This window comes from Salmo trutta, chromosome 2, assembly GCF_901001165.1.
Source record: "Salmo trutta chromosome 2, fSalTru1.1, whole genome shotgun sequence".
Taxonomy (NCBI): Eukaryota; Metazoa; Chordata; class Actinopteri; order Salmoniformes; family Salmonidae; genus Salmo; species Salmo trutta.
In genome coordinates this window covers 20,235,625-20,247,372 of record NC_042958.1, presented here as the reverse complement: position 1 = coordinate 20,247,372, position 11,748 = coordinate 20,235,625, and the positions used below count along the sequence as shown (strand labels likewise).

Below are 11,748 nucleotides of genomic sequence, written 5' to 3'. Positions count from 1 at the left end.
TGTTTTCCATCCTTCCTCTCTGTATGTGTGTTTGTTTTTAGGCCGAGAGACATTCGAGAGCCATTTGAGTGACAAGCGAAATGAAAAGTGAGACATGCAGCATCCAGCTTCTGACTCACTATGATCCTCTGCCTTTCTGTTCTGTCGTGTTTCCCCAGCACTTGCAACACGACCTTCAGCGAATCCTGGGAGTTTTTCTTGCGCTTTTCACACAGTGACATATGGTGCTACAATGAAATCTAATCTCAGCACTGATTGCGATGCGTCATAAACTCTCCATCAACCCCAGAGAGAGGCTCCAGTGCTGCGGGTGTGCTGCCGGCGTCGGGTACTGTGTTTAACCCCTTCATCACCACTGGGATCCAACATGCCACTTCTCTGTCTCTGCTGTCTTCTTATCCATGCTGTAACAGCAGTACAGGACTATCCAGTATTCATGATGTACAGTAACACAGTGCTACTAACAGCGTTTTAATTGACAGGGACCACCACTATATTCTGACTCTGATTGAGGATCACTTCTATTAAAACTAGAACTAGAAACAGATTAAGAACCATCCAGTCCACACACCAGTCCACAAACCAGTCCACACACCAGTCCACAAAACCAGTCCACAAACTAGTCCACAAAACCAGTCCACACACCAGTCCACAAACCAGTCCACACACCAGTCCACAAACCAGTCCACAAACTAGTCCACAAAACCAGTCCACACACCAGTCCACAAACCAGTCCACACACCAGTCCACAAAACCAGTCCACAAACTAGTCCACAAAACCAGTCCACACACCAGTCCACAAACCAGTCCACACACCAGTCCACAAAACCAGTCCACAAACTAGTCCACAAAACCAGTCCACACACCAGTCCACACACCAGTCCACAAAGCCAGTCCACAAACTAGTCCACAAAACCAGTCTACACACCAGTCCACAAACCAGTCCACACACCAGTCCACAAACCAGTCCACAAAACCAGTCCACAAAACCAGTCCACACACCAGTCCACAAAACCAGTCCACAAACTAGTCCACAAAACCAGTCCACACACCAGTCCACAAACCAGTCCACAAAACCAGTCCACAAAACCAGTCCACACACCAGTCCACAAACCAGTCCACAAAACCAGTTCACAAACCAGTCCACAAAACCAGTCCACACACCAGTCCACAAACCAGTCCACAAAACCAGTCCACAAAACCAGTCCACAAACTAGTCCACAAAACCAGTCCACACACCAGTCCACAAACTAGTCCACAAAACCAGTCCACAAAACCAGTCCACACACCAGTCCACAAACCAGTCCACAAAACCAGTCCACAAACCAGTCCACAAACCAGTTAACAAAGCAGTCCACAAAACCAGTCCACACACCAGTCCACAAACCAGTCCACAAACAAGTCCACAAAACCAGTCCACAAACCAGTCCACAAACCAGTTAACAAACCAGTCCACACACCAGTCCACAAACTAGTCCACAAAACCAGTCCACACACCAGTCCACAAACTAGTTCACAAAACCAGTCCACAAAACCAGTCCACAAAACCAGTCCACAAACCAGTCCACAAACCAGTTCACAAACCAGTCCACAAACCAGTCCACACACCAGTCCACAAACCAGTCCACAAACCAGTTCACAAACCAGTCCACAAACCAGTCCACACACCAGTCCACAAACTATTTCCCAAACCAGTCCACAAACCAGTCCACAAACTATTTCACAAACCAGTCCACAAACCAGTCCACAAACCAGTCCACAAAGCAGTTCACACACCAGTCCACAAACCAGTCCACACACCAGTCCACAAACCAGTCCACACACCAGTCCACAAACCAGTCCACAAACCAGCCCACAAACTAGTCTACACACCAGTCCACATACCAGTCCACAAACCAGTCCACACGCCAGTTCACAAACCAGTCCACACACTAGTCCACACACCAGTCCACAAACCAGTCCAAAAACCAGTCCACAAACCAGTCCACACACCACAGAAAGTGTCAGATACTATACACTATTTGATTATAATACACATTTTTGAGCCAATGTCTTGCTAATTTCACTATACAACTATTCCAAAACAAACTGTTCAAAATGTCATTTGTTTCGTCATACAACATATTCTAAGCAACAAAAACGGCCAGCTAATGACTAATTAAATCTGCCAATGAGAGATTGAATGAGAGATTGAAATTGGAGCAATCATAATCATCCTGTGAAACACCTGTCCTCTCTCCAGGTGTGTTGCTGTACTCACAGTGAAATGTCACCCAGCACACACTCTTTACCCAAGACTTATCAGCCAGCTATCGCAGCCATAGCAACACCATTCTAAGCCAGGTTTCTGTGGTACTGTTCATAACAAACTCCTTTTTTTTCAACCAAACCTGTTTCTAGAACTGCCACTAGACCTCCATCCCTTCACTAGACAGTAAAAAGCCTGTTTCTAGAACTGCCACTAGACCTCCATCCCTTCACTAGACAGTAAAAAGCCTGTTTCTAGAACTGCCACTAGACCTCCATCCCTTCACTAGACAGTAAAAAGCCTGTTTCTAGAACTGCCACTAGACCTCCATGCCTTCTCTAGAGAGTAAAAAGAAAGAGCAGTCTACAGTATAATTCGTATTTTCACTGTCTCAGCAAAGAGCTTACCCAAAACAAAACCATGCATGAATGTACCTAGCCAACTATCTCTCCTGGGAGGTTAGTATTCAGCGTCATGGTAGGCAGTCATCACATGATAGGAACCAAAATTCAATGATGAAGAGTTTGATTGTTATTTGCAGGTCCTGACGACAGACCCAAAGGAGGCAGTGCCTTTATGTGTACACTCTTTGAAAAAATGGTTCCAAAAGGGTTCTGCGGCTGTCCCCATAGGAGAACCCTTTTAGGTTCCAGATAGAATCCTTTTTAGGTCCAGGTAGAACTATTTTGGATTCCATGTAGAACCCTCTGTGGAAGGGTTCTACATGGAACGCAAAATGGTTCTACTTGGAACCAAAAGGGTTCTACCTGGAACCAAAAGGGGTTCTTCAAAGGGTTCTCCTACAGGGACAGCGAATAACCCTTTTTGGTTCTAGATAGCACCTTTTTTTCTAAGAGTGTAGTGTTGTACTGTGTTCGTGTTGTGTATGTAGTGTTGTTTTTATACTCACTGTTTCCTCCAGGTCTGTTGGTGTGGAGCATAGCAGCATTCTCCTGCTCTCTGTAGGGGAACTGCAGTGTTGTGTCCAGGCTTCTGAAGCCTTCCCTCAATGAATGGTGTTTGTAGTACTCAATTAGTTCCTGTAACACACACACACACACACACACACACACGCACTCTCATAGTTAGCCAAATAGCCTCACACAACAACATCATTGGCATGAAAATTATTTATGAAAAAATAGTAGTGTGCTCTATATAATTCTAAACCTGTTTTAAAATGTCCTCTGTCCAATACCAATTAAATGAAAACAACAAAATGATTAACTTAATATGAAGATTAAATGTTTGGGTGAAATGAAAGTAGCATACACGTACAGAGTAGGACAAACAGCAAAATCTCATTTCTAACCGCAGCTGAAGGAAACACAATCCTGGGTGCATAGAAGGGAGAGAACACATCCAATTCACCCTGGACCGATCCCTGTCTATAACTCTCTACAAGGCCTACGGGCAGTAAAGTAAATCACACCAGTAATCCACCTCTAATCAGAGCTATTTTCACACAGCAAGGGGCTAAAAATAAGATTCATGTTTTGACATTTAATTAAAGAAACGCTGAGTGATTTATTTATGTGTGAAATGCAGAGGTGGTGCTATGAAAGGGAAACAGACTCACTAATATACTCCTGAACTTCTTGTTCTCTGCGATGTGGAAGCAGGCATCTCTGGTCAGGATCTTGATGTGCTTCACGTCATTGCTGTACCTGTGGGCCATGAATAAGGGATGAGTGTAATGTTCTGGTGATCATTGAGATCGATCCCCCAGTAGACCCATGCGGAGGGACCGCTGCCATGGTAATGCATGGGCCCAAAGGTTTCTGCAGCCTGGTCTCATAGACTACATGTTACATAGTAACTGTAAACCAGGGACATGCAAATTTGTATGCAATTTTACGAATGGTATGTTTACATAAGACAGAAGATTAATAACTAAGGCAAAAACAAAAGGAGGGTGGTTGGTAGGGGTGGATGGGTGTGCTTATAACGCGAACGTCTAGCAACCCAAAAGTTGCGTGTTTGAATCGCTGCATGGACAACTTTAGCATTTCAGCTAATTAGCAACTTTTCAACTACTTGCTACTTTTTTTAGTTACTTTGCTACTATTTAGCATGTTAGCTAACCTTTCCCCTAATCCTAACCCTAACCTTAACCCTTTCAGCTGACCCTTCCCCTAAACCTTAACCCTTTAACCTAATTCCTAACCTTAACCCTAACCTTTGGGTTCGGACTTCCTAACTTTAAATATTGTTAATCATCAGTTATACTAGAGACATGAGGGATGCCAAAGTCTAGGGTTTACACCAGAAGTAAATGGTTATCTGTAGAAGGAAGGTATATGGTGGATGTAATTAAGCTTGGAATGTATTGAGTAAATGAAATAAAATCACATGTTGGCAGGCACTGATAAGGATGGAGAGCTGTGGATTAGTGAGAAAGGGGGTTGAGGTCAGGTCAGGTCACATTAAGGGAGAAGGAACAGTTTGTGGCCCGTATCACTTACAGTTGAAGTCGGAAGTTTACACACACCTTAGTCAAATACATTTAAACTCAGTTTTTCACAGTTCCTGACACTTAATCCTAGTAAAAAGTCCCTGTCTTAGGTCAGTTAGGATCACCACTTTATTTTAAGAGTGTGAAATGTCAGAATAATACTAGAGAGAATGATTTATTTCAGCTTTTATTTCTTTCATCACACTCCCAGTGGGTCAGAAGTTTACATACACTCAATTAGTATTTGGTAGCATTGCCTTTAAATTGTTTAACTTGGGTCAAACATTTTGCGTAGCCTTCCACAAGCTTCCCACAATATGTTGGGTGAATTTTGGCCCATTCCTCCTGACAGAGCTGGTGTAACTGAGTCAGGTTTGTAGGCCTACTTGCTTGCACACAATTTTCAGTTCTGCCCACAAATGTTCTATAGGATTGAGGTCAGGGCTTTGTGATGGCCACTCCAATACCTTGACTTGGTTGTCCATTTTGCCACAACTTTGGAAGTATGCTTGGGGTCATTGTCCATTTGGAAGACACATTTGCGACCAAGCTCTAACTTCCTGACTGATGTCTTGAGATGTTGCTTCAATATATCCACATCATTTTCCATCCTCATGATGCCATCTATTTTCTGAAGTGCACCAGTCCCTCCTGCAGGAAAGCACACCCACAACATGATGCTGCCACCCCCGTGCTTCATGGTTGGGATGGTGTTCTTCGGCTTGCAAGCCTCCCCCTTTTTCCTCCAAACATAACGATGGTTATTATGGCAAAACAGTTCTACTTTTGTTTCATCAGACCAGAGGACATTTCTACAAAAAGTACGATCTTTGTCCCCATGTGCAGTTGCAAACCGTAGTCTGGCTTTTTTATGGCGGTTTTGGAGCAGTGGCTTCTTCCTTGCTGAGCGGCCTTTCAGGTTATGTCGATATAGGACTCGTTTTACTGTGGATATAGATACTTTTGTACCTGTTTCCTCCAGCATCTTCACAAGGTCCTTTGCTGTTGTTCTGGGATTGATTTGCACTTTTCGCACCAAAGCACGTTCATCTCTAAGAGACAGAACGCGTCTCCTTCCTGAGCGGTATGATGGCTGCGTGGGCCCATGGTGTTTATACTTGCGTAATATTGTTTGTACAGGTGAACGTGGTACCTTCAGGCATTTGGAAATTGCTCCCAAGGATGAACCAGACTTGTGGAGGTCTACGATTTTTTTTCTGAGGTCTTGGCTGATTTCTTTTGATTTTCCCATGATGTCAAGCAAAGAGGCACTGAGTCTGAAGGTAGGCCTTGAAATACATCCACAGGTACACCTCCAATTGACTCAAATGATGTCAATTAGCCTATCAGAAGCTTCTAAAGCCATGACATCACTTTCTGGAATTTTCCAAGCTGTTTAAAGACAGTCAACTTCATGTATGTAAACTTCTGACCCACTGGAATACAGTCAATTATAAGTGAAATAATCTGTCTGTAAACAGTTGTTGGAAAAATTACTTGTGTCATGCACAAACTAGATGTCCTAACTGACTTGCCAAAACTATAGTTTGTTAACAAGAAATGTGTGAAGTGGTTGAAAAACGAGTTTCAATGACTCCAAACTAAGTGTATGTAAACTTCCGACTTCAACTGTAACTTCCTGCCTAGTAATAAAGATGTCATGTTTAGAGAGAAGGAGGAGACTCCACCCAAATTGGGGTATATATATTACCACTGGTGGAAATATGTATATGTCTTATGCAGCTGTATGACCCAATGGGAGAACAAACTTGGTTTAAGCTTTACTAATTGTCCGTGAGTTTTAATAGGTTAATTTAGAACCTGAAACCCTAACCCTAGAACCTAGCTAACGTTAGCCAGACAGCTAAAGTTAGTGTTAGCTCCCTAGCTAATGTTAGCCACAACAAATTGGAATTTGTAACATATTATACTAACTGTAATTCGTAACATATCATAGGAAATGGATGATGGATACCCACAAAGGAATACATACCATACGAAACGTAACATATCATACGAAATGCCCTGAGACCAGGTTGGGTTTCTGACACCTGAGTGATGGAGAGGGGGGTGTGTGAGTGTGTGTGTGTGTGTGTGTGTGTGTGTGTGTGTGTGTGTGTGTGTGTGTGTGTGTGTGTGTGTGTGTGTGTGTGTGTGGACGTCGATAGACAGGGGCACCATTCCTCATTACCAGTTGGTATTCACGGGACCAGGGGAGGGGGCTGATGGAAGGGCAGTCGCCCCCATTTAGAGGGTCTCAGCAGTGCAGAGTGGGGCAGGGAGGAGGGGAGGGTATGGAGGGTATAGAGACACAGAGCCAATAGCGTCAGCCCCCTTTGTCTGTCTCTCTCAATGAAAGCCCTGTCCTCTCTTGATCTCTATTAGTCTCCATTATTATCCTCTTATCTCCCTCTTAGAGCCGTAATCCCCCCAATAATATGGCCTAATCCATATTCTACGCACCAAAACAAACCCCAGTGACGGGCCTATTGTACACTGAAATGCCAGAGCTTAATTTAGACTGACTGGGCCCTCTTGGCTGGAGTCGCTGTAGCTTGTGGAAGGAAGACGGCAAGGTCTCAATAACACAGCAGTGTGATGCAGAGGGAGCCAAGGATAGGGCATTGTCTGTTTCAAACACTTTCTTAATGTAGTTTCCACACAGATGTGGAGTTTTCTTTTTTTCTCTTTTTCTCTCGTTTTCTTTGTGATGGTTTAAATAACCTTGAGCAGGCTGTCTAACAGTCTCTCTGGGTCTCTTCACTAGTGCTGCAGCGGCATGCTTCGCACGCAAGCAATTAAGACTTCAGCTCTGGTGGAACTGGAAGGCATTGAAAAGCTCTGCCTTCGTAAGAGAGGAAAAAGGAGGAGATGAATTAAGTGGAGTTGAAGGGAACGTTTCAAGCAGCCTCTCAGAGCAGCTCTCCCTCTCTCTCTCTCTCTCTCTCTCTCTCGCTCAGCTCTACCGGCTCCCTTCAGGGAAGGAGTGTCGCAACCCAACTTGGGACAGAAACGGCGGCAGGTAGCCTAGGGTGGCAGGTAGCCTAGCGGTTAGAGCGTTGGGCCAGTAACTGAAAGATCACTAGTTTGAATACCCTAGCTGATGAAAAATCTGCCGATGTGCCCTTGAGCAAGGCACTTAAACCTAGAACTATGTATTAGGTACTATGTACCTAGTACTATGGCTGACCTTGTAAAACGACACACAACTATCCGGAGTGTGTGATAATTATACATCTTGTTTTTATACCCTGCATATCATTGGCATGTTCCAACCTGTCTGAACATACAGGACCGTAATCTGTCTATCTACAGCATACAAACAGCCTGGGGGGACTGAAATGATACAGTGATAACACGCAAAAGTGTTATTTTCCCATCTACCTCGCATGGGGTTTACATGTGCTTGCAGCAATGCTACACAGCATGTAAAACAAATACCACTCTACTGTAGCACTCACTTATCAGAATCGTAACTCCTGCACGCCTCAAATCATTGTTGTAATTATTTTGTAAATGACTTTTTAATGCACAATACAATGCATGTATTGTCCAATGCTGTCCTTCAGCCCATGCACTTATCCAGAGCAGAGCAACATACAGTACAGTCTGTGCAGAAAGTCAATGGTAGGATTGAACCAGCATCTCACTAGCACTGACAGAACTAATGATTAACGCATGCTTTAAGAAGACTATTTGCAGGGTGTGACTGTGCTGTGCTGTGCTATACTGTATTGTACTGTGCTGTACTGTGCTGTATTGTATTTTGCTGTACTGTACTGTGCTATGGTATACTGTACATTGCTGGACTGTGCTGTACTGTACTGTACTGTACTGTACTGTACTATGCTGTATTGTGCTGTGCCATGCTGTTCTGTGCTGTGCCATGCTGTACTGTGCTGTGCCATGCTATACTGTGCTGTGCTGTACTGTGCTGTGTTGTATTGTGCTGTGCAATGCTGTACTGTGCTGTGCCATGCTATACTGTGCTGTGCCATTCTGTACTGTGCTGTACCATGTTGCTCACTTACTTGATGCTGATGGCGTACTCTGTGAACTCGCGGCTCCGGTGGCGGACCAGGTAGGTGCTGTTCCCTCTGTTGATCAGCTCTGCCTCAGCCTGAAGTCTCTCCATGGGCCCAGCAAACCTACAGGCCAGGAGGCACTGACAGGTTACAGAACTATATACACACACACAGGTAGCACGCACAGTATGATACCTGTATTTGCCTCTGAGGAGATAAATAAAGCAGCATTCATTTGAATTGAATAGGGGGATTAGATATACTGAGAAACACATCTAGTGACAGAAAAACTACAAAACAGTCTAACCTACACTCACAAATAATGATTTTACTAAACTATAGCCTACATTAACTAACAACCACATATTTATTCTTATGTACTTATTATTTATTCTAACAAACATATTTATATTGTTACAATTAATGGTATGGTAACTTGATAATTAATGGTATGGTAACCTGATAATTAATGGTATGGTAACTTGTATGGTAACTTGATAATTAATGGTATGGTAACTTGTATGGTAACTTGATAATTAATGGTATGGTAACTTGTATGGTAACTTGATAATTAATGGTATGGTAACTTGTATGGTAACTTGATAATTAATGGTATGGTAACTTGTATGGTAACTTGATAATTAATGGTATGGTAACTTGTATGGTAACTTGATAATTAATGGTATGGTAACTTGATGATTAATGGTATGGTAACTTGATGATTAATGGTATGGTAACTTGATAATTAATGGTATGGTAACTTGTATGGTAACTTGATAATTAATGGTATGGTAACTTGATGATTAATGGTATGGTAACTTGATAATTAATGGTATGGTAACTTGTATGGTAACTTGATAATTAATGGTATGGTAACTTGATAATTAATGGTATGGTAACCTGAGTTCATTATCATGCATTTTGTATTCAAGTTTGATGAGGTCCAGGCGAACATGAACATACCAAGGTTGTGTGGAGTAGTCGACAGGTTTGGGGACCTGGGTGTAAAGACGAGCGACAAAGAGAGAGTGAAAGAGAGAGAGAGAGAGAGAGAGAGAGAGAGAGAGAGAGAGAGAGAGAGAGAGAGAGAGAGCAACATGTGAACCATTGTTCTTTCATTCCCATGCATCCCACCCAACCTCAAGTTCACTTTTATCCATCTAAGTCAGTAAAGGATTTATTTTCCCCTATTGGCAATCTAAGTCAACTGTGGTGTATTTTTGGACTGTAGTCCGGGCTACCCTAGATACGTTTAAACATCATGTTTGGTTTTTTTTTCGTAAACAGGTGGTTTGGTGGTTCTTATGACCCCAGTGAAGTAGGATAATGTATTGTTATCTTTATGATGGTGTAAGCATTCAGATAGCACTGCAGGCCATCTACTCTGTGTCATTGTAAAAGTCCATCGATGCAGCTGCTGAGCATGTGAATGTCATATTGTCAGACTAAGAACAGACACATTACAGAAATGTGGATTCTGAAGGAACATGATGTCCAGTGATACAATCAAGTCATAAAGGTTTCATTCAAAATACACTAAATTTAGTTTTACAAGCAAATGTTTCAAATGCATTTAGTAATAGATAGCCTAGGACAGCATTTTCCAAACTCGGTCCTGTGGACCACACGGGTTCTTTGCACTAGTACTACTCAGCTGATTGAAATAGTCAACTCATCATCAAGGTAAGAAGTGTGAAATTACACAGTGAAGTATCTAAACTCTCTTTTTAATTCAACTGTTTAATTAAATACTGTAGCTAAAGCTACATTCGCTATCTGCTTTTAACATAATCAGGTAAAATCACCTAGAATTTCCTCAAACATAAACTGCCTGTCATTGATCTCAGTGTCAGTTTCACCAGCAGGAAGAATATGTTCATCTACTCTACTGCTACAACACTTCTAACATGGGTGCTTAGTGCTTAGCTTACACATGGGCACGGCTTCACGGCGTCACTTGGAAAGAAGCCGACCTCTCTCGTCGTCAGAATTTTGCCCTGAAACCATAGCAGAGAGAAAGAGAGAGGGAGAGAGAGAGAGAGAGAGAGAGAGAGAGAGAGAGAGAGAGATAATTGCGTTACATTCGGCTGGTTGATTTCTTCTCTGTAATTTAGGAACAATTCGGTCAGCAACACAGAGCAGAGCAGATCCACAGTCCTAGTTAACTATTGTTTAATAATCGCTCAAGGAGAGAGTTGAGTTAAGGAACAGCTGAGACTGAGGACTTTCTTCTCTCCCAATGGTAATGACTCGAAAGGAGTCTAGTAGCATGTAATACAATGCAGACTCATTGGCTGATTTAACACGTGTGTGTGTGTGTGTATGTGTGTGTGTGTGCGCGCGTGCGTGCGTGCGTGTGTGTGTGTGTGTCTGTGTGCGCACACCATGAAAACCCAAGTATGCTGCTCTGCATTAGGCCTGTGTTTCCTTACCTAATCTCTCACTTTCTTCCTATTCTCTGTCAGGCTCTTTCACACACATAGATATACATATCTGAGCCTCTTCCTCCTGCACTTGGGCCCATCTGATTTGGTTAGGCCTGTGCTCCTGAAGCGCCCCTGATACAGTTAGCCTAATCACATTTTATCAGGGCTCTTGGAAAGCTCTGCTATTGGTTATGAGGTTATGGGGCGCTGATGAGTGTTGTGATAATCATCAAGCCTTAACCCTGTTAGAGTAAACAGACGCAAGCCAAGGGGGAAAATGAAATTACACTGATCGATTATATTAGTCTGGCAACAGCACAGGAATTATGGTCTGCTGGTTACCACGGTGATGAATACTGAGCATTCAGTAATTCGGTCCGCTGTCACAGAGATTAAGTAACCTAAAGGTGATGATGTAATGATGTATTTTTTTGCACAATATCAAATTAAATTAAATATATTAAATGATAAATATAAAACTCTCATTCAACAGCTAATGGATTGGTGATTGTACACTGCTTGGCGGCACACTTCCCCCGAAATAGCATGCTAGAGATGAATCTGTAGGAATATCAAAAAGGACGCTCACCACAC

The 11,748-nt window shown here is 42.8% G+C and overlaps 1 protein-coding gene across 1 annotated transcript in view; it reads right to left on the bottom strand.

Moving 5' to 3' along the window:
• Positions 1-3,158: 3,158 nt before the first annotated feature.
• vav3 (vav guanine nucleotide exchange factor 3) overlaps positions 3,159-11,748 on the bottom strand; it is a gene marked incomplete at its 3' end in the record, with an annotated part of 107,243 nt that continues 98,653 nt past the window's right edge. The window contains 5 exon segments of the mRNA XM_029697950.1: positions 3,159-3,288; positions 3,828-3,915; positions 8,735-8,851; positions 9,692-9,726; positions 10,660-10,725. Coding sequence (XP_029553810.1) covers positions 3,159-3,288; positions 3,828-3,915; positions 8,735-8,851; positions 9,692-9,726; positions 10,660-10,725 — 436 coding nt within the window.